Below are 23,254 nucleotides of genomic sequence, written 5' to 3'. Positions count from 1 at the left end.
GAAAGAGTAAGTTAGATAAAACATTCAATGCCATGCCAATTATAAAAATCTCTCCTTCTAGAAAGGCACACAGAGAGATTGAAAGCCGAAGAATAAAACAAGAGGCACCAGGAAAATACCATGCAAAGGAAATGGGTTTAGTTACACTCATACAAGACAGAAAAGACTTCACTACAAGAAATCTAGCTGGTGATAAAGACCTTTAATGTGTCACTAAAAAGTTTCAATTTGCCAGGAAGATATAAAAGGTCAGCCTCTGCACGCTCATATAACACAACCTTATAATGTATGAAAAAAGTGACAGAGTTGCAAGGAGAAATTCACAATCTATTCTCAATGTAGAAGATTTTTAACACAATCATCTCTGTAATTGACAAATTAAGCAGACCAAAAAAAAAAAAAAAAGGCAGTTATATAAGTGGATTTAAATAAGACAAGAAGTTTGATCAAATAAGCGTGTATAGAACATAACACCCAGCAGTTATAAAATACACATTATTTTCAAATAAGAGCACAGAACACTAATAAAAACTGACTATATTGTCATGTATGAAGCAAGCTTCAAGAAAATTCAGAAGCTCGTTATTACATATGTTAAAGTCTCTGACGACAGTGAGACTTAGAAGTTAGTAAGGGAAATGTAACTAGAAGAATGCCATGCTCTGAAATATACAAATATATTGAAAGCAAAAAATATATAAATTCATTGTAATGGATATTAAAAATTCTAGAACTAATTTTTAATAAAAATGTGTATTATGTTGCAACAGATCAGTAAAATTGTATTGAGAATGGAATTTATAAGTGTTACATTCAAAAAAGAGAGTATAACATTACTAAACAAAGCATTCATCTAAGTCAGCTTAAGGAACAGGAAATAAACCCCCCGAATAGAGGAAAATAATAAACATACAAGAATCAATTATTGAAATCAAAATCAAATTATAATGAAGAGAACCCATGGGTTCCTAAGTTGGTTCTTTGTAAATCTGTGGCAAGATTAATCAAGAAAAGAAGCCAGAAAGCACCAATGAAATTGAGTAGAAACAAGAAGGGGGACAAAACCATAGGTTCTGTATCAATTAAGTAGGTAAGAGAATATTACACATTTTATGCAAATGTTTTAAGATTTACGTGAAAAGTATACATTTTTAGACAAATATGACTTACTATATTCCTTGGTATCCCTTAATATCCCTATAACTGTTAGAGAAATTATGGGTAAAAATCTTGCTATCAAGGAAATACTAAGCTTAGATAACTCAATAGGAGATACAAAACAAACCTTTAAGGGTCAGAGACTCCCAACCTTACTTCCTCACTAATCTTATGAAGCTAGCTCAACCACAGATTCAGATCAGAAAAAAGTCTAAGAAAGGAACAACTGAAGGCCAATCTTGATTGCAAACGTGGACACATCAATGCTAAACAAAATGTCCAAACAGAATCAACCAATGGCTATACTGGAACATGACAATACATTGTGTTGGGCTGCTCTCAGCAATGCTAGGTTGGTTTAATGTTAGACAGCAAATTATATGTTCAGCACTTGAATATTTTGAGGGGAAAAACCGTAAGTACCTTAATGAAATTAGGAAAAAGTACTTGACAAAATGTTGTATCTATTTATGCTAAATTCTCTCAACAAATTAATCATAGAAGGGAACTTCTTTCACCAGATAAAGAGAATCCGCAAAAACTCACAGCAAGTATTATACTCAGAGGCGAGATGTTGGAAGTGTTCCTCTCAAGATCAGGGCTGAAGTGAGGACACCTGTCATCACTACTTACGCAGTAGGGGACTGGAAGTCCTTGCCACTGTGGTCAGATAATAAATAGAGATTAAATTGTATTTTAAAAAAGATGGAGAAGGAAGCTATAAAACTATGATAATTTACAGATGATGACTAAATATAGAAGCCAACCCAAACAAGTACACAGGTCAACCATGAGACTTAATTAGTACATTTGGCAAAGTTGTTTGATACAAAATCAACATACAAAAAAATTGATTCCATTGCCGTAGACAATCTGATTTTAAAATAGTAGATATACTAGAAATCAAAAACAATAAAATATCAGGAATAAATCTTGGCAAAGACATGAAAATATTTTAAAGGTAATGATTAGAAAATTTCCTGGAAAGACATGTAAAAAAGACATTGATAAATGGAGAGAGAACATCCTCTTGCACAGAAATACTCAATACTGTAAAAATGACAATTCTGAAATTAATCTGTCATCACTGCCAGTATAATCAAAATCCCTATAAATTTTTTCTTTACAAATTGATTTTAAAATTTATGTAAAAGAGTAAAGGTTGAGACATTCTTAATAAAAATGAATTAAGACGGGTATGTGTGCTGCCCAATATCAGAATTTATTACAGGCCCTGGCCGGTTGGCTCAGTGGTAGAGCGTCGGCCTGGCATGCGCAAGTCCCGGGTTCGATTCCCGGCCAGGGCACACAGGAGAAGCGCCCATCTGCTTCTCCACCCCTCCCCCCCCTCCTTCCTCTCTGTCTCTCTCTTCCCCTCCCGCAGCCAAGGCTCCATTGGAGCAAAAGATGGCCCGGGCGCTGGGGATGGCTCCTTGGCCTCTGCCTCAGGCGCTAGAATGGCTCTGGTTGCAACAGAGCGAAGCCCCAGATGGGCAGAGCATTGCCCCCTGGTGGGCGTGCCGGGTGGATCCCGGTCGGGCACATGCTGGAGTCTGTCTGCTGCCTCCCTGTTTCCAGCTTCGGAAAAAATGCAAAAAAAAAAAAAAAAAAAAAAAAAAAGAATTTATTACAAAGCTATAATAATTACTAAAAAAAAAGCTATAGTAATTAGAACTGTGTCATGTTAAATGGAGCAACAGACAAGGAGCTACATTAGTGGAAAAGACAAAATCATAAAACTTTTAGGAGAGAATATAGGAGAGTATCGTTAGGACCTCTGGCCAAGAAAAGATTTATTTAACGAGGATAAAGAGAATAACATGGCCCTGGCCGGTTGGCTCAGCGGTAGAGCGTCAGCCTAGCGTGCGGAGGACCCGGGTTCGATTCCCGGCCAGGGCACACAGGAGAAGCGCCCATTTGCTTCTCCACCCCTCCGCCGCACTTTCCTCTCTGTCTCTCTCTTCCCCTCCCGCAGCCAAGGCTCCATTGGAGCAAAGATGGCCCGGGCGCCGGGGATGGCTCTGTGGCCTCTGCCTCAGGCGCTAGAGTGGCTCTGGTCGCAACATGGCGACGCCCAGGATGGGCCGAGCATCGCCCCCTGGTGGGCAGAGTGTCGCCCCATGGTGGGCGTGCCGGGTGGATCCCGGTCGGGCGCATGCGGGAGTCTGTCTGACTGTCTCTCCCTGTTTCCAGCTTCAGAAAAAAAAATGGAAAAAAAAAAAAAAAAAGAGAATAACATGAAGGAAAACATGCAGGAAAAGATGGACACACTTGGAGACATTAAAATGAAGAACCGCTCATCCAACTACAGGGAGGAAAGGCAGCGGAAAGACAAGCCACCCCACGGGAGGCCACACCTGCAGTCCACACAGTGAGCAAGCAATTAGAGAGAAAGTGAGCAAGTGATGTCTAAATATCAAAGAGGAAAAAAGTAAAGTCCAATGGAAAAATGGGCAAGGGCTATAAATAGGCGCAGATGAAGAAATAGAATGATTCACTCAAAGCATTAAAAGAGGAGCCACATTATTCATAATCAGAATAATGCAAAATATTGACCATAATAAGATACCACTAAAAAAATAAATGGCCATCATTAAAGAGTCTGTCAATATCTAGAGGTGTTGTGAGTATGGGGCTACAGGAGTTTTCACAACTGGCTGCTCTACCTTGGAGAGAGCTGGCGCTACATGCATTCTCTGTGACTCAGTAATTCCATCCTCATATATACACACTCTACTGCCCACCATGAAAGCTGGAACATCCACTAGTGGGCAGGAGGGACCAGGTTGACCAGCATTGCAAAAGTGGGCAATTTTTATAAAAAAGTTGAGGCCCTGGCCGGTTGGCTCAGTGGTAGAGTGTTGGCCTGGCGTGCGAAAGTCCCGGGTTCGATTCCCAGCCAGGGCACACAGGAGAAGCGCCCATCTGCTTCTCCCCCCCTCCCCCCCTCCTTCCTCTCTGTCTCTATCTTCCCCTCCCACAGCTGGGGCTCCATTGGAGTGAAGATGGCCGGGGTGCTGGGGATGGCTCTGTGGCCTCCACCTCAGGTGCTAGAGTGGCTCTCGTCACAATAGAGCAACGCCTTGGATGGGCAGAGCATCGCCCCCTGGTGGGCGTGCCGGGTGGATCCCTGTCGGGCGCATGCGGGAGTCTGTCTGACTGCTTCCCCATTTCCAGCTTCAGAAAAATACAAAAAATAAAAATAAAAAATAAAAAGGTTGACTACACCTGCTCTAGAGGAATGTTCACCTATGGACACCATGACGTGTGTAAGAGAACTCACAGCCAGAAGGATCTGTGGGGCCATGTTCGTTCTTTCTTTTTTAAAAAGATGGCACCTAGGACAGTATGTTGGCATCCGGTTGAGAATTGATGGGGAGTATTTGAGGAGGTGCGTCCCTGAGTAGCTGAGAGGACACAGGCGGGACTTAGAAAAGCAGGGCCAGTCACCACTGAGACAGTTGAGGCGGCTGAAATGCATGGCTGACAATGCCAGTAGGACGGTAAATTCGGGGGTGGGAAGGGGACTCAGTTCTGCTGGCTCTGCTTCTGATGTTCCCGTGAATGGGAGGCAGAGAGGCTCTGAGGGCAGAGGGGTCTCTGGGGGTTAAAGAGGAGGAGGAACAGCAAGTGCAGGACAGAGTTGGGAAGCGTCTAGAAAATGTGCAGGGTCTATTGGAATTTTGTTTATCCTTGGGATTTTGCAGAAGGATGGTTTGTTTGTTTTTTCCTTCATCAAGAGTGAACTGGTCAGCGGCAGGTGTGGAGCACTGGGTTTAGACAGGGTCTGACACCGTGGGAACGGTAGCCGTGAGCAAGCACCATCAACTCTGAGAACGCACCCGGGCCAGCGGGTGGGAAACCCTGATCTGACAAAGGACTTGACAACGTTGCCAATGAAGTGCGCTGGAAGGGGACCGGGTGGCGGTGGATGGGGGGCTGCTCAAACCTGAGCGTTTGACGGGGGAATGATTCCTTCCACACCTTCCCCTCTTCCCCTCCAAGAGAGCAAGATAAAACCGGGGAATGATTCCTTCCACATCTTCCCCTCTTCCCCTCCAAGAGAGCAAGATAAAACCGGGGAATGATTCCTTCCACATCTTCCCCTCTTCCCCTCCAAGAGAGCAAGATAAAACCGGGGAATGATTCCTTCCACATCTTCCCCTCTTCCCCTCCAAGAGAGCAAGATAAAACCGGGGAATGATTCCTTCCACATCTTCCCCTCTTCCCCTCCAAGAGAGCAAGATAAAACCGGGGAGCAGAGGTATGGTGGCGGGAGAGGGTATTGGAGGGAGGGAGGGAGAGAGAGAGAGACAGAGAGAGAGGGCAACAAAGTGAGAGGAAGGTGGGATGGCGGCTGTGTGCGATGTCAGGTCACTGAGGTGACTGAGCCAGAGGATGACCCGCGCTGTGGGAGAGAGGGCCCGCCAGAGGACACGTGGCAGCCGGTATGCTCTGCTAGAATTTGCTCCCTGGAGCTGGGGGTGTTGAAAGAAGAGACGATGGTGAAATGGTCTGGTAGAAGCATGGAAGAGCAAGAACACCTTGCCGACCTCCAGACCCAGCGGTTGGAAGGGCACAGGCGGAAAACCAGCCCCTACTCGAGAGGGCGGCAAGGGCAGCAGTGACCTCAGGAGAGGGCTGGGTGTCCGTCACAGCACAGAGAAGGCACGAGAAGTGAGGAAAACAGTGCACACTAGTGGGTGAAAGAGCCCGAGGTCCAGAGGAAGGGTGCAGGGCAAGGCTTGGCGAGGGCGAGGGCAAGCGTGAGGCTGAGTCAGATCAGGGCACACAGCTGAGTGGGAGTGAAAGTTTGGATGACATTCTGGCCTGAATGCTTGCACCCCCGCAAATCCCACGTTGAAGCCCTGGCCTTCAATGGGATGCTATTTGGAAGTGGCCCTTTGGGAGCTAATTAGGGTTAGATGAAGCCCGGAGGGTGGATGGGGCCCTCAGAAAAGAATTAGTGACCTTAGAGAAAGAGGAAGGTGTCTCTCTCCTCTCGATCTTTCTCCTCTCTGTCCTCTCCCCTCTCCTCTCTCCTCTCTCTCCCTCTCCCTCCCTCTCGCTCTCTGCACTGAGGAAAGGCCGTGTGAGGATACAATGAGAAGGCAGCTGACTGCGAGCCAGAAAGATAGCTCACAGCAGGAATCATTATAAGCTGACATATTGATCGTGGACTTCCTAAGCCTCCAAAACTGTGAGAAATAAATTTCTCTTGTTTAGGCCACACAGTGTGTGTTATTTATTTTTCATGGCACCTACTAAAATCCTAGTACCAATTGCAGTGTGTGTGCGGGCTGCACCTGGAAGCCCTGTTGGAAACGACCCGCACGGCCTCCCTGCAGCTCCCTGGTGGTGGCGCGTCAGCCCGGCAAAGTCCCCGAAGTGTCTGCAGAGGACACATCTTCGAGGTGGCGGGTTCCCTTCTGGGTCACTGGGCAGGAAGTGAGCACGCAGAGCACCAGGCTTGGGGCGGGGCCAGGCCCGCTGCCAAGGGCACCAGCTGGCACCAAAGGCTGACTGGTACATGGGGGGGCTGTGGCACCCCCCAGGATTCTGTGGGGAGGGGGCAGGAGCTGAGCCTCTGACTGTGTTGGGTCTGCGGGGACAGGGCTGAGGGGACGTGACCGGCAGACTGCTGTTCCGTCCGATTATTTAGCTGGAGGATGACGCTCTGGTCCAGAGAGCCTGGTGCCGGCTGAGTGGTCTAGGCCCGTGGCGGAATAGGCAGAGCGTCAGAGCCCATCTGTCGCCAGGCTGGAGCGGCACAGACGGACGTCCGGAGTGTGGCGACGTCGGACCTCCACACTGCACAGCTGGACCACGTGGACAACCTGAACCACGGACTCAGAGGAAGAAGGAAGACCTAAGAGGCCCATCTGACGCCCTCCGCCTCTCAGGCTCAAAGAGATGTCACAGCTGGAGGTGCGGAGGGAGGCTGGACCTGTGACACCATACTGCATGATTTACCACTTATGAGTGCCTTGCAAACCCCGGTGCCAGACGAAAAATGTACAAAATGAGGCACCATGGTGGTGAACAAAGGAAAGAGCAGGACGAAAGTTACCACTGGTTTCCAAAATCCCAGAACCTCCAACGAGCTGTCTTGTGTGTGTGTGTGTGTGTGTGTGTGTGTGTGTCAGAGACAGAGAGAGAGAGTCAGAGAGAGGGACAGATAGGGAAAGACAGACAGAAAGGGAGAGAGATGAGAAGCATCAATTCTTTGTTGCAGCACCTTAGTTGTTCATTGATTGCTGTCTCATATGTGCCTTGACTGGGGGCTACAGCAGACCGAGTAACCCCTTGCTCAAGTCAGCAACCTTGAGTTCAAGCCAGCAACCTTGGGCTCAAGTCAGTGACCTTTGGTCTCAAGCCAGCGACCTTAGGGTCATGTCTATGATCCCACGCTCAAGCCAATAACCCCACACGCAAGCTGGTGAGCCCGTGCTCAAGCCAGATGAGCCTATGCTCAAGTTGGTGACCTCAGGGTTTTGAACCTGGGTCCTCTGCATCCCAGTCTGATGCTCTATCCACTGCACCACCACCTGGTCAGGCTCCAGTGAGCTGGGTTAATTCATGTAACCAATGAACTGATGGGCAAAAACATGCAGACTGTTGGAAACATGGTGTTCCTGACAGCCTGGGGGGCTGGGAGAAAGCTGAAACAACCCTATTACCTGTAAGTGACGTAGTCAACCAGATGCTGTTTGAACATGAGGCTCCACTTCTTAATTACATTCATCAGAGAGGCTTTCAAGGGCCGCACGTCGACCCTCAGCCAGCTGTCCAGCACCTTGGTGGGCTCCAGCCGGCACACCTCTTGGTAGAGCTTCTCATAGGCGTCAATCTGTGCTTTGAACTGATGGAGGGGGGGCGGGTTCTCTGGGATGTCGTCTTCCGCCTGGGCCTCGAGCTCCTCGGGTGAGAGCACACGTCCGTACAGGAGAAACTGACCCAAAGCCTCCTTCCGGTCCTCCACGTAGAGGTGGGAGTATCGGCGGAAGGCGTCCCGGTAGCTGCGGCCGAGGGCCAGCGTGCTCTGAACTCTCTCCAGGAGCACGGCCCGCATCCTTGCCAGATCAGCCATGCCCTCCACGTCAGCCTGGCGGAGGAAGACACGGGCGGAGGAAGACAGGGGCGGCGGGTTCACCAGCACCCGGCGGGGACCCCAGCCAAGGGCAGAGGTGGGAGCGTTGCCCAGGCCGTACCTGATAGTGGGCAGAGCTGTTCTGTGAGGAAAGCCGAGGCACCAAGGACGGTATTCTAAAGATGCTGCTGATGAGACCCTTGACCGTGTCATAGAGGCCACCCTTCACTCCCGACTCCAGAGAGGGGCGGAACACCAATTCTGGGGTTTCTAAACTCAGCTGTGCCTCAAATATTGGGTTGAGTCCTGTCTTACATTCTGTGAAACAAAGAGAAGGAAAGGGAGGGAGGGAGGGATAGAGGGAGGGAGGAAGGAAAGAGAGAGAGAGAAAGAGAGAGGAAAGGAAGAAAGAGAAAGAGAGAAAGGAAGGGAAGGAGGGAGGAAGGGAGGGAGGGAGGGAGGGAGAAAGGGTGGAAGGAAGGAAGGAAGGAAGGAAGGAAGGAAGGAAGAAAGAAAGAAAATGGGTCAAATGGGCAAAGAATTACCGTTTTGAAAGTGCTCAGAGATTTTCTTCCCTATAGATGAGCTGTCTGGGTATAGAAATGGAAATGTAAAATCTGCCACCATCCAGAAGAGGTGATGGTAGCCGTCTTCCAGAGTTGATCAACAGGGGAACTACTGACATTTTGAACAGGCCAATTCCTGTGCATGGCTGTCCAGGGCATTGCAGAACATTTGCTCGCCTTGTCTTCAGAGAGCACATCCCAGTGACTCATCAGCTCAAGTCCGCCCCTTCCTACACTCCCAAACGCCTCCTGGGAGGCTGGCCATGGAGCCTCTGGCTGAGAAGAGGTTCATTTTGCAAAACCAATTTTTTGGAAGGAGCTGATTTCTTGTTAGGCACAAACCAGGCAATATCACTGGCAGCCACTAAGGAAACCGGGCGCGCTTGCCCATTGTTGTACAGGCAATGAAAACAAAGAGACATTACAATTCTGTCTGTCCTGCTTCTGGTCTGTAGAAACAGAACTTATTGGCCCTGGGCAGCTGGCTCAGTGGATAGAGCATCAGCCCATTGTGTGGACATCCCAGGTTTGATCCCTGGTCAGGGCACACAGGAGAAGCGACCATCTGCTTCTCTCTCCCTTCCTCTCCCCCTTCTCTTCCTCTTCCCCTCCCACAGCCAGTGGCTCAACTGGTTTGAGTGTTGGCCCCAGGCTCTGAGGATAGTTCGGGTGATTTGAGAATTGGCTCCAGATGAGGGTTGCCAGGTGGATCCTGGTGGAGGTTCATGTGGGAGTCTGCTTCTCTATCTCCCCTCCTCTCACTTAAAAAAAATAAAAGACAAAAACAAAACAACAACAGCAAAAACAAAAACAAACCCCAGAACTTATTTTAATTCTGTAGTCCTACAGAGATAAATTATTTTTAAAACAATATTGGTGAATAAAAGATCCTAGATAACCTGCTAGACAACTTGCCTTGCTAAATTTAAATCAAATACAGTGTGGAGTAAGATGTTCCAGGTAGGCGGTAAACGCTTAAACTTTTGTCAATAACTGCTCACTTTCATGTATCTTTCTGATTGTGGAACTATTTAGGAGACAGCTGTGTGCTGGGTACTGCGGGGGGGGGGGGGGGGGGGGGCAGAGACTGCTCACTGAAATGTATCGTTCTCTCCTCCAGAAACAGACATCACTGTGCACCTGGCATTTCCCGGCTGGCAGTTAGGTGTGTGATGGGATTTCCTCACGGGATTTCCTTATGCTGCGTTATCGATCTGGTCTTGCTACCACAGCTTAGCCATTCTCCCTAACTAAAATAAGTATGGGGATCCTCAAAAATGTGCAAAACTAGGGCCCTGCCCTCAAAACTTCAGGAATGATAAATTTGCATTATTGGGCTCAGGGGTGTCTCATAAAATGCATCTCTTGAACTTAAGGGAATGCCAGCTTATGAGTATCATAGCAACCATTCTACTATTGCAGAACAGCTCTTGTTTTTTAAAAGAAGGCTTTAAGATTACGCTTTGCATATGTACTCATGATATATCCCGCATTCCTACATGCATTAGATGCTTATCATTTCGTAGACAGGTTGCATATCATTGCCAGGATTGAAAAGACGTTCAAGAATATTCTGACCATAGGAGATTTCTGCCCCATAAGCTGTCAGGAGAATCCAATCGCTATAGCAGATGCAATGCCAACAAAACCCCCACACAGACCAGATGGTCCTGGTGGTCCCACACCCTGGAGGGAGTAAGTCATTCTGGAATGAAGGAACAGAACACATTTCTGGATTGAGCGGGTAGAACTGAACGTTTGCTGGATTTCGGTTTTGGAAATGACGGGGAAGCCCAGCTGAAGCACGGGAATGCTGTTTGCTTGACCGCACACGAGCAGGTAGAAATGGTAAGGTGGACCAGAGAGACGCAGCTGTCCACCGGGGCCCGCAGAGAGACCTGGCGGCGTTCCTCTTCCCCGGGGCTCCCCGCAGAGAGACCTGGTGGCCTTCCTCTTCCCCGGGGCTCCCCGCAGAGAGTCCCTGCGGCCTTCCTCTTCCCCGGGGCTCCCCGCAGAGAGTCCCGGCGGCCTTCCTCTTCCCCGGGGCTCCCCGCAGAGAGTCCCTGCGGCCTTCCTCTTCCCCGGGGCTCCCCGCAGAGAGTCCCTGCGGCCTTCCTCTTCCCCGGGGCTCCCCGCAGAGAGACCCCCGCGGCCTTCCTCTTCCCTGGGGCTCCCCGCAGAGAGTCCGGGGGGGGGGGCTTCCTCTTCCCGGGGCCCCCCCGCAGAGAGTCCCGGTGGCCTTCCTCTTCCCGGGGGCTCCCCGCAGAGAGTCCCGGTGGCCTTTCTCTTCCCGGGGGCTCCCCGCGGAGAGTCCCGGCGGCCTTCCTCTTCCTGGGGGCTCCCCGCAGAGTCCCGGCGGCCTTCCTCTTCCCGGGGGCTCCCCGCAGAGTCCCGGCGGCCTTCCTCTTCCCGGGGGCTCCCCACAGAGAGACCCCCGTGGCCTTCCTCTTCCCAGGGGCTCCCCGCAGAGTCCCGGCGGCCTTCCTCTTCCAGGGGGCTCCCCGCAGAGAGTCCCAATGGCCTTCCTCTTCCCGGGGGCTCCCCGCAGAGAGTCCCGGCGGCCTTCCTCTTCCCGGGGGCTCCCCGCAGAGAGTCCCAATGGCCTTCCTCTTCCCGGGGGCTCCCCGCAGAGAGTCCCAGCGGCCTTCCTCTTCCCGGGGGCTCCCCGCAGAGACCCCCGCGGCCTTCCTCTTCCCGGGGGCTCCCCGCGGAGAGTCCCGGCGGCCTTCCTCTTCCCGGGGGCTCCCCACAGAGAGTCCCCGCGGCCTTCTTCTTCCCGGGGGCTCCCCACAGAGACCCCCGTGGCCTTCCTCTTCCCGGGGGCTCCCCACAGAGAGTCCCCGCGGCCTTCCTCTTCCCGGGAGCTCCCCGCAGAGACCCCCGTGGCCTTCCTCTTCCCGGGGGCTCCCCGCAGAGAGTCCCCGCGGCCTTCCTCTTCCCGGGGGCTCCCCGCGGAGAGTCCCAATGGCCTTCCTCTTCCCGGGGGCTCCCCGCGGAGAGTCCCAATGGCCTTCCTCTTCCCAGGGGCTCCCCGCAGAGAGTCCCAATGGCCTTCCTCTTCCCGGGGGCTCCCCGCGGCAGGATCCTCCGCCGTCATCCGTCATCCTTGCCTTCTGAACTTCCTCTGTCACCGCTCAGCTCAGGCCCTCGCTGAGCCTAGCCCCCACCCATTTTCTATTATGAGGAAAAATGTCCCCCTTTCCTCTGGTTTCCATGGAGAAAAGGTCACTTGGGCGACCTTGGACGAACACGACTCTCTCCTCTCTCTGTCCTCTTGGCCCGTTCTCTCCTCTCTCAAGGGGGGCCACTGACACCGCAGGTGTTCAGGTCAGGAGAGCTGCTGGCCAAAGGGGGTCACTAGGTTTAGGGGCCATCTCTCGAGTGCCGCCTGCGCTCCCGTGTGGCCGAGGCTCCTTCCCACGTCTGTGAGGAGAGGCGAGAGGCCAGAACCGCAGCCCTCCACCTCAGAGGAGGTGTGGTCCGTGCACTGAGCTGGGCGCGGTCGGCCTGGGGCCCCAGGAGCCAGCTCTCCAGTTCAGCGCCTGGGTCCGTGCCTCGCTGGTTATTTGTCCCCAGGCCCTGGAAAGTGATCTACCACCTTGCTAACTGTGCTGGTGCCCTGTCTTGGCCGCCGCAGTGCATGGATTGCATTGATCTGAAGCAGCCCTGCCCCCTGCAAGCAACACCTTGCCTTTGACCTCAGTCTCTCCACCACCGACCACGGGGGCTCGCCCATCGGAGCTACACCCAACACTGGCCACCTGCCTGGTCTCAGCCCCGGGGTCTGTGTGTGCCAGTGTGGGTGGGGTATGGTCACTGACTTTGGTCTGCCTCTTTTAACTCTGCATTTGATTTCTTTCCTGGGGTTGCACTTGACATCCTAAAGTCTCATCTCACCTTCTTCTTCTGACTTCAAAATATCTACCTCTGCCTTTCCATTTTGACAGATTCTTCAATATGACCCATGCTAAGCTCCTTGGAATCTACCAGATGTGAAAGGTTTAATGCCACTTCATTCCTGACCTCTTCCACCCTCTCTATCCTACCACTTACAAGCCAAGGTTATCTCTTACTATAAAACATTTGAATCCATGCACCTTAACCCAGTGTATCCACCACGAATTCAGAGCCCTTAGCTATCTTTTCATAGCTTCAAAGAATATCCACTACCTTTTCATCACTTTTCTCTCTCCCAGAGAAAAGCTTCTTCCACTTAACCCGGTTACCACAAGCACCCGCACTCTCAAAAAGCAACAGAGATACAGTAAATTAGGCTTGAAAATTCGAATGCCTCCCTCTCGCTGCCACGAGTCAAGTCCAGCCAAACCTGCCTCTACTAATTGTGTCCCCTGTATACTAACCTAGTCGCCCCCCTGTATACTAACCTAGTCGCCTCCCTGTATACTAACCTAGTCGCCCCCCTGTATACTAACCTAGTCGCCCCCCTGTATACTAACCTAGTCGCCTCCCTGTATACTAACCTAGTCGCCCCCCTGTATACTAACCTAGTCGCCCCCCTGTATACTAACCTAGTCGCCCCCCTGTATATTAACCTAGTCGCCTCCCTGTATACTAACCTAGTCGCCTCCCCCGTATACTAACCTAGTCGCCCCCCCTGTATACTAACCTAGTCACCCCCCTGTATACTAACCTAGTCACCCCCCTGTATACTAACCTAGTCACCCCCCCGTATACTAACCTAGTCACCCCCCCGTATACTAACCTAGTCACCTCCCCGTATACTAACCTAGTCACCCCCCCGTATACTAACCTAGTCACCTACCTGTATACTAACCTAGTCGCCTCCCCGCATACTAACCTAGTCGCCTCCCCGCATACTAACCTAGTCGCCCCCCTGTGCACTAACCTAGTCACTCCCCGTATACTAACCTAGTCACCTCCCCGTATACTAACCTAGTCGCCCCCCCCCGTATACTAACCTAGTCGCCTCCCCTGTATACTAACCTAGTCGCCTCCCCTGTATACTAACCTAGTCACCCCCCTGTATACTAACCTAGTCACCCCCCTGTATATTAACCTAGTCACCTCCCTGTATACTAACCTAGTCACCCCCCTGTATACTAACCTAGTGACCTCCGTGTATACTAACCTAGTCGCCCCCCCCGTATACTAACCTAGTCGCCTCCCTGTATACTAACCTAGTCACCCCCCCGTATACTAACCTAGTCACCCCCCCGTATACTAACCTAGTCACCCCCCCGTATACTAACCTAGTCACCTCCCTGTATACTAATCTAGTCACCTCCCTGTATACTAACCTAGTCACCCCCCTGTATATTAACCTAGTCACCTCCCTGTATACTAACCTAGTCACCTCCCTGTATACTAACCTAGTCACCTCCCTGCATACTAACCTAGTCACTCCCCTGTATACTAACCTAGTCACCTCCCCGTATACTAACCTAGTCACCCCCCCCGCGTATACTAACCTAGTCACCCCCTCACTGCAGCTTGATTTAGAGATTGAATTAGCGTTTGTGGTTTTGCTTTGGAACTTCACTACCTTACAGCCTGATTTAGCATCTGAGTTTTGGAACGACCAATGTCTCCTCTCTTTTGAATAATTTAGAAATACAATGCCGTTGCTATGTTACTGTGTATAATTCGCAAAATGCACTCTTTTTGGGACATGGCCCACAGCACTCAATTGCACCTCACTGTAACTCAACAGACATTGTTACCGTTATCGTTCCAGTAACAACCCACACTCGTAAGCCAGTCAATACCAGTATTTTCCAAGAGGTACTTGAGAGAGCACTCAATGGCAAGAAAGAATCCATCCAGCAACATATCATCAATATAGTCAACATAAGTCTTCCAGATGTTGGAGGTTGGGTCTGCTGAGAAAAGACCCAGGTTTTCCTAAAAAAATAAAGAAAGAAGTGATGTAAACCATATTTAATAATATGGAAGGTCTGTTCATTCCCATTCATGGAAATATAAATAACACATGGAGAATGAAACATCCTTCTGAAGAATGGTTATTATAAACCATTATACGCATATGACATCCATTCTCTCCGATGGGAATAACCATTGGCTGTCAGGAACGCAAAGCCAACCCATAAAGGAAACGGGGTGTCTTGTTCCGTCTCTGGGGAAGGGGGGCCAGGTCAGGCCATCTCTCAGCAGGAGTGCTGATGGCCGTGGATGTAAAGGAAGACGCATCAAAGCAGAAATTAGGGTGTGTAAATGAAGGAATACCACGGGTAGAAGGTATGACGATTCAAGGCTTATAAGAAATTTAGGGTTCAAACAAGTCAAGTGTTTCTTTCTGGGATAATTCTTAGAAATGAGTTGGGGTGTACTGCTGTTGGCATTTAAACTAGAAATCTTCATCATGTTGAGTGATTCAGAAAATATCTACAAAGAAATACATATGTCACACCTCTCTCTCTCTCTCTCTCTCTCTCTCGCTTTCCCTCTCCCCGGATAGCACGGCAAGTACTCTCATCGTTCCCGTCATTAAACCTTTTTACAGCAACCTCCCGTTTATCTTCCATCGTCCGTGAGAGTTGTGAGCACTCCGCAGGAGTAAAATGTCTAGCTGACTCACACTCACCACGTCACAAACATTTTATGTGGTAAATTCTCCTGAATTAAAAAAAAAATGAAATAAAACTCACGATCCTAACTTTGAGTGACAAAGCTCTAAAGTTTCTAGAATGCATTACCTCCACTTTTCCTTCCTGAGGGGAAAACCTGACTCAACACTAAAGGAAGAGGAGTCTCAGAGAATTCCATCGGATCGGAAGCTTCCAGAGTATTTCCTCTGAGCCACAGGGGAATTAAATTAGATATCAGTGTCACTAAGATATCCAGAGAAGCCCTGAATACGTGGAAATTAAACTATACACTTCTAAATGATCACTGAGCAGAAGAAATCTCAAGAGAAAAAGTTGAACCCTGAACAACAGTGATAAAGAGGCAGATCAACTCTGTGGAACACAGGACAGTGCTGCTCAGGAGGAAATGGATGTCATCCAATGCTCATATTAGAAAGGAAGAAAGCCTTCGACTATTACTCTTAAGTGTTTACCCTTAAAGGCTAGAAAAAAAAAGATGAGCCAATGAACCCCAAATTAACTAGAAAGAATTAACAAGGAACAGAAATGAATGCAGTAGAAAACAAAGTCAAGAAAGTTAAGAGAAGGTCAAATCACACCGCATTGTACTCCAAATCACAGATAACCCAAGAACAGCAGCCGTGTTTCGTGACTTTTGTGCGGGAGAGCCGGCCTGTCAGAGCTGCTCCAGCCGGGTTGGAGCTGGGGGCCACCCACAGCTTCTCACTGCCGGGTTGGAGCTGGGGGCCACCCACAGCTTCTCACTGCCGGGTTGGAGCTGGGGGCCACCCACAGCTTCTCACTGCCGGGTTGGAGCTGGGGGCCACCCACAGCTTCTCACTGCCGGGTTGGAGCTGGGGGCCACCCACAGCTTCTCACTGCCGGGTTGGAGCTGGGGGCCACCCACAGCTGCTCCAGCCGGGTTGGAGCTGGGGGCCACCCACAGCTTCTCACTGCTGCTCGGTCTTTGACGACGGGGCACGACATTGCCTCTGTCACCACGCAGGGCAAAGCCTTACTGCATTACCCTCTCCTCTGTATGAAGTGCAGTTAGGGACACCGTCTCTTCAGGCTCTATGGAGCTAGGTTACGAGGATGAGGCTACAGCTCCACGGTGTGATGGGTGGGTGAGTCAGGCGGTAGTTAGTACGGCAGATAATTTAGAATTCTGTCCTTGACTTCTCCTTCTGTCCCTTTGGGGTTTGGTATGGGGTTTAAATCAGTGGGGTCACCAAAGAGAGTATAAATTTTTACACATCAACACCATAATGTAATTTCCCCATCTGTCCGCGTTAGCTCTCTGGCTATCAGTATGAACTTCGACGCCGGACAGCAGAAGATAGCATCTATTGTTCGAATTCCCAAACACTCCCGGCACCCAGACACACTTCCTGGCGCCTTCCCCACATCGTGGGACGTGTGTCCGACAGGCTGGTCATTACCTGGACGAGGGTGTGGATCTTCAGGCCGGACTCCTTGATGCGGCTGTAGTACTTCTCCGTCCGATCACGCTGGTCTTCCATGGAGAGAAGGCACTCCTTTTTCCCGTCTTTTCTCTTAAATATCGGAGACACCCACGTTTTCATGATGTTTTGAATCTCTTCCACGTTGTCTTTAGCTTTCTGAATTCTTTGTTCGAGATCGTGAATACTGTTGGTGATCTGGGTGACGTAATCCCAAATGCCTGCTCCCCAAGAGAAATATCCTTAGTTGAGACAGCTGACAGTGGCTTAGCTAGAGGCTAGTTTCCACGAAAGAAAGGAATGCAATACTCGCGGGTCTGAAAAGACTTTTCTGCACAGGTTACTTCACTATAACCAACCTTTTCCTTCTTAGTTGTATCAAAAAGCCAACTCTTGGCCCTGGCCAGTTGGCTCAGTGGTAGAGCGTCAGCCTGGCGTGCAGGAGTCCCGGGTTCGATTCCCGGCCAGGGCACACAGGAGAAGCGCCCATCTGCTTCTCTACCCCTCCCCCTCTCCTTCCTCTCTGTCTCTCTCTTCCTCTCCCACAGCCAAGGCTCCATTGGAGCAAAGTTGGCCCGGGCGCTGAGGATGGCCCTGTGGCCTCTGCCTCAGGCGCTAGAATGGCTATGGTTGCAACAGAGCAATGCCCCAGATGGGTGGAGCATTGCCCCCTGGTGGGCATGCCGGGTGGATCCTGGTCGGGCACATGCGGGAGTCTGTCTGACTGCCTCCCTGTTTCCAACTTCAGAAAAATACCAAAAAAAAAAAAAAAAAAGCCAACTCTTACCAAAGTCCTGATTACGGAGGGAAAGAAACAAACAGGTTACTTCTTACCTACCAAGCGCACAAACGTTGGTACATGCGCTGGAGCATATCAGTCCAACTCGGTGACTTTACACAGGTTAATAACCCTTATTTTTGAAGCACTTTCATTACATGGAATGTTGAAAATGTCATCCCCTCTCATATGTGGAATCAAGTTCTAACTTGTTTAATATGGCATTCTAGGACTTCTGTGAGCTGACTGTGACCTTCTTTTCGAACTTCAACTCTTTTGAGGGCCCCGATGGAAATGAATCTCCCTTTCCCGTGGTTTACCACACTTTATTTTTAACTCTCCGAGGCCTTTTCATCGTAAGTTATGTTGTACGTACGTCTGTTGGCCCCCCTAAATGCGAGCTCTTTCCGGGTGAGGGCCATTCCTAACAGGCCTCATCTCTCCTATTCTCCCCCTAGTCACCCCGGGGTGCCCCGCATAGGCTAATCTATCGATGAAAACTTATGGACTTGAATTGGGAGGATACAAGAGAAGTAAATGCAAAGTTCCCTCATAAGCTGTTTACAGCCCATTTAAGAAAATCAAATCACAATGACACTACAGGAAAAACCCTCATTAACGGAGGACGGAGTCTCTGAGCCTCTCCCAGTGTGTGGCAGCAAAGTTTCCTAAAAAGTACTAACCACATCCAAAGAGAAGGGAGAAGAAGAAAGAACACCAACCCTCCTCGCCTGCTTGACCTTGAATATGTGTCTAGGAGGGTAGACCTGTGTTTCTACCACAGCCCCGACTGCCGGGTAATCCTTGGCGTGTCTACCACTGTGGTCAGCATCCTGACCTTGGACCCCCCCCCCAGAGCCCCCGCGGTGCCCTGTTACCCTCCGATCTCCAGTCCAGCGTCTCCTCGGCAGCTCTGAGGCGGAGATCGATATTCTGCAGCTCCCCTTCCACGAGCGGAAGCTCCACCTCCAGCAGAGTCTGCAGAACCTTGTTGTACCAACTTGCCACCAACTCCAGATGAGCCACCAGCTGCCGATAGAACTCCCTGGCAGAGAACAGGGCTGCTGCCGTCTCAGGGATGCACTGCCTCTGCCCGGGACGGAGGTAACTCATTTCTTTCAGCACGGAAACCAGCTGGGGGGAAGAATGGACGTAAATGTTTGTAGCCCGGGAGCAGCGAGCAGCAGCAATAATGGGTCAAGGACTGGAGAACCCCAGGGGCCCCAGAGGCCTTCCGGGTCCCTCTTAGTTTCCGCTCCTACCCATTCCTTCGATGTGGTGTCAGAGGAGGAACGCTGAGCGCTGGGCAGAAGGAACAAGACTCAGAAAACAGTGGGGCTATCGCGATCTGTGCATCGCAAGGAGCAAGAGGAAGCCCCGGAAAGGGGACGGGGTGGGTGCATGAGGGGGTCCCACCTCGGTGCCTGAGGGTTTGCGGCTGCCAGGAAGGGCAGGTGGAGATAGGCTCACGTCAACTCAGCCTGTTCCGATCCAGGGGTGGCGTCAGGAAGGAGGAGGGCCATTGGGGCAGGGCCCCCACAAGTTAGACTTCTGGTGTTCTCCCCGAATGAGGTCACGCACAGGGTCACAGACACTCACAGGACTGAGTGCCTACTGCCCAGCTGTGACTGTTGCGTCTCATCATTCGAACAAGCCCTTAATTTCTGCAACCCTGCGCTGGCAGGTCTTTGTGTTCTAGTATACGCGAGGAGGCCGGGAGGTGGGGGTCACCCAGGCCTCTCCGGGGTTCTGAGGGTGCTGGGTTTGGTGGCAACGGCGTCAGAAGAGAGAAGATGAGCAGATGTGGGTCAATGGAAAAAGCAGAGGCCTCTCTGGCAGGGTTTCTAAGAGCACTGCTCCTCACTCCTTGCTCGTGTGTTGTGTTCACCTCTGAACTTGCAAAGACTAATGTGTATAGATATGCGTGACAAAACAGACACCAGGCCACAGAGTGTCCCCTGCCACCCCCTCCACTCCCCACCACCCTGTCGACACCCCTGGGCTCCCTGCTCTCCTTCCAGTGGCTCTAGACCACTCTTGACTGTCACCCAGCAAATGCTACGTAGGGTTAAGACAAAGACTAACAAGAGAAGGGAGGGGTGGGGGGAGGGGTGGAGAAGCAGATGGGTGCTTCTCCTGTGTGCCCTGGCCGGGAATCGGACCTGGGACTTCTGCACGCCAGGCTGATGCTCTATCATTGAGCCAACCGGCCAGGGCCTCATTCTTACTCTGATACCTACTGCCACTTGCTAAAAGTTGGAAGTCAAGGAAAGTTCACAGCTCTTCTTTGACTTGTGTGTGGTTGTCTCCCTTTAGCTCGCATTATAATTGAGATAATATACCACCTCTTCCCTTTTCTTCACTCATTTCCTCCTTCTACCTCCTTTCCCTTCTATCATCTACAAACATCAAAAAGCACCTGCTATGTGTTGCACACTGGGGCTGCCAGAGTCCTTGTTCTTGGAGTGCATAGAGGAGGAGTGGTCCATCCTTGATACTGTCTTACACTGAGGACATAATTCCTGCAGTTATAACATTTAGCCCCTGGCTTACTTGGTAATACAGAAACTCATCTCTTTAGGCCAGGGGTCGGGAATCTTTTTGGCTGAGAGAGCCATGAATGCCACATATTTTAAAATGTAATTCTGTGAGAGCCATACAACGACCCACGTATGTTATGCATTATCCAATAAAAATTTGGTGTTGTCCCTGAGGACAGCTGTGATTGGCTCCAGCCACCCGTACCATGAACATGAGCGGTAGGAAATGAATGGATTGTAATACATGAGAATATTTTATATTTTTAACGTTATTATTTTTTTTATTAAATATTTGTCTGCGAGCCAGATGCAGCCATCAAAAGAGCCACATCTGGCTCGTGAGCCATAGGTTCCCGACCCCTGCTTTAGGCATTTAACAGCTAATATCGCTGCAAGAGAATGCTGATAAAATTATTCCAATGAGTTCAATGACAGACTCCTATCTTACCAAAGTGAAGAAGTAGGATCTTCCCGCTTCCTTTGCTGACTTTTATATTAGTCAGAATGGACGTTCTACTCAACCTTCTGTTTTCTCAAAAGACACAGCATGCTCCCAGCTCAGTTTTCAAGCCCTCCCTGCACTGCATTCCCGGAGAACGGGCCATCGGGACGGAAGCAGGTGAGTGCTTTTAGCTCAGGGTGGCCTGTAGTTTTCACTGTTATATTTTTCGTGGAATGATGGACGTCCTGTTGTGGGTTACTTTTGGCCACCATCTTCTCCAACACTAAGCTCTCTGTGGCTGCTATGGTCTACCCCGGCCTTCCGCCCTTCTGACCACCCAGTACAGGGTTTCTCAACCTCAAAACTGCTGACATTTGTAGACAAAACAAAAAAACAAAAACAAAAAAGGAACCTCAAAGGACCTCCCTTTGTGTGGGCACCATCTGTGCATTAGAAAGCACAGCAGCAGCCCTGCTGATCCACCTGGTGCATATCGGCACCCAGTCCATGTTTGACAACCAGAAATCTCTCCAGAGGGGAAAAATCGCCTCAGTTGAGAATCACCAATCTAGAGTCTTATTTCCAAAGCTACTCCTTCGAGATTTACCAAACACTACCCAATGACGATAGATCTTTGCATGTTGACATTCTAGCTCCCCACGAACTCCTGTGTTCCCTGAGAGCAGGAACTAGGTCTTACAGCTGCTTGGCCTTCCAATGTTCAGTCAACAGCCTTCACGTCCAGCAGGCGTTCAAGGTGGGCCGGTCAACCGTCGGTACCAAACGGTCAGTAATGCTATTATTCTGTCTGTCCAAAGATGGGTAGCAGTATCTGTTTAAATGCATTCTGAAATTTCAGATAGTGCCTATCTATAATATATTTAAACATTTTGATGAGTTTATCTTGTAATAATTGCCACTCTACCTTTGTATGTAAAGTCAAATCTGTAATAAAGCTATTATAGAAAAAGTTTAAAAATATATAGGCCTGACCTGTGGTGGCGTAGTGGATAAAGCATCAACCTGGAAACACTGAGGTTGCCGGTTCAAAACCCTGGCTTGCCTGGTCAAGGCACATATGGGAGTTGATGCTTCCAGCTCCTCCCCCTTCTCTCTCTCTCTCCGCCCCTCCTCTCTAAAAAGAATATATATATATATATATATACACACACACACACACACATATATATATATATATATTGCAATAATTTCTGTTGTGAAAAATCAAAGCAAACCTATTGGCTAGCCCTGAAGAAAAATGTGAACCTTGGACAAGTTGAGAAAACGCTACACCACAGGATTTATCCCCAAAAAGGAAATCTGGGTGTAAATTCTTTGGAGTATCTTTTTCATATTCATATATAAAAAGAGCCTTTTTTGCCTTTGAAATCAGCAAAGTTAAGCAAAAGTCTTCAGGAATCCAAGGAGAAATGACTGATGCCTGGCTTACTTGTGGGTTGAAGTTGACAGAGATCAGCTTCGTCTCTGGGTCACGTTTCAGAAGTGGCCGGGAGAGATTGTACTGGGACTTCTCTGATACTGTCTGACACCAGTCCTCATAAAGTCTTGTCTCATACCTGCAAGAATGGGAAACGACAGCCCCCTTACAAACAGCGTCCCAGCTCAAAGCCTGGCATCGATTAACTGAAGATACAGATAACATATACGGTACATATACATGCATATCTATAGTCTGTCTGTCTATCATCTATCTATCTATCTATCTATCTATCTATCTATCTATAATTCTATTCATCCATCCATTCATCCATCTATCCATCCATCCATCCATCCACTCTCCATTCATATCTCTTTCTCTCTCTCTCTCTCTCTCTATCTCATGAACTAATGATACTACTAGTAAAATACCTGAATACATTCTGAAGTCAAAGTCATTGACTCAGCCAGGCCTGGATGCTCTGGCAAGTGACCCCTTATTTCTAAAGATGGCACAGCTGAGATCAGAGGAGAGGAGAAGGAGAGTCCCCACGTGATCTTTCTGGACAGTAAGGGAAGTTGGGATCGGCCTCAGGAAAAGTGGGAAGAAGCCACTGGGTAAGATGTGCTCTCATAGTAACTTTCCCGTCGCTTACAGATAAAATGAGGACTAGCCGCCCCACGGTAAGTGCAGCCAGTGGTGGGAAACGCCGGGAGACAGACACTGCAGCAAGCACGGTCCTAGAGAGCTGGGCAGGGCACGGACATCCAACAACAGGGCTGGGTGGGGAGGGTACAAGGACAAGGACAATGCTGGGAAGCGTTCAGGGAACAAGGGCTGAAGTGATGCTCGACGGTGTCTCGGCAGGTGAGCGGAGCCAGATGGTGACAGAGGAAGGTGTGCCCTGGCAGAAACACCAGCAGTACGGCCAAGGGATGGGGAGAGAGACCGCGTGCCGGGAACACCGAGGCGGAGGGGTTGTAGGGGGGGGGGGGCGGAGAGACCGCGTGCCGGGAACACCCAAGGCGGAGGGGCTATAGCGGGGGGAGAGAGACCACGGGCTGGGAACACCCGAGGTGGAGGAACACCCGAGGCGGAGGGCCGTAGGGTGGGGAGAGAGACCTCGTGCCGGGAACACCCGAGGGGGAGGGGCCGTAGGGGGAGGGGAGAGGCCGCGTGTCGGGAACACGCG

General features: G+C 50.0%; 1 protein-coding gene across 1 annotated transcript in view; it reads right to left on the bottom strand.

The window, feature by feature from the left end:
* DNAH9 (dynein axonemal heavy chain 9) overlaps nt 1-23,254 on the bottom strand; it is a 263,946-nt gene that overhangs the window by 189,513 nt on the left and 51,179 nt on the right. The window contains exons 12-17 of the mRNA XM_066264311.1: nt 22,075-22,201; nt 18,521-18,776; nt 16,844-17,085; nt 14,562-14,697; nt 8,370-8,566; nt 7,839-8,263 (exon numbers count right to left, since the gene is read on the bottom strand). Coding sequence (XP_066120408.1) covers nt 7,839-8,263; nt 8,370-8,566; nt 14,562-14,697; nt 16,844-17,085; nt 18,521-18,776; nt 22,075-22,201 — 1,383 coding nt within the window. The remainder of the gene's footprint in view (nt 1-7,838; nt 8,264-8,369; nt 8,567-14,561; nt 14,698-16,843; nt 17,086-18,520; nt 18,777-22,074; nt 22,202-23,254) is intronic.

Source organism: Saccopteryx bilineata, chromosome 2 (assembly GCF_036850765.1).
Source record: "Saccopteryx bilineata isolate mSacBil1 chromosome 2, mSacBil1_pri_phased_curated, whole genome shotgun sequence".
Taxonomy (NCBI): Eukaryota; Metazoa; Chordata; class Mammalia; order Chiroptera; family Emballonuridae; genus Saccopteryx; species Saccopteryx bilineata.
Note: the sequence above shows the minus strand (reverse complement) of the source record. Positions and strands in the feature narration are given on the sequence as shown.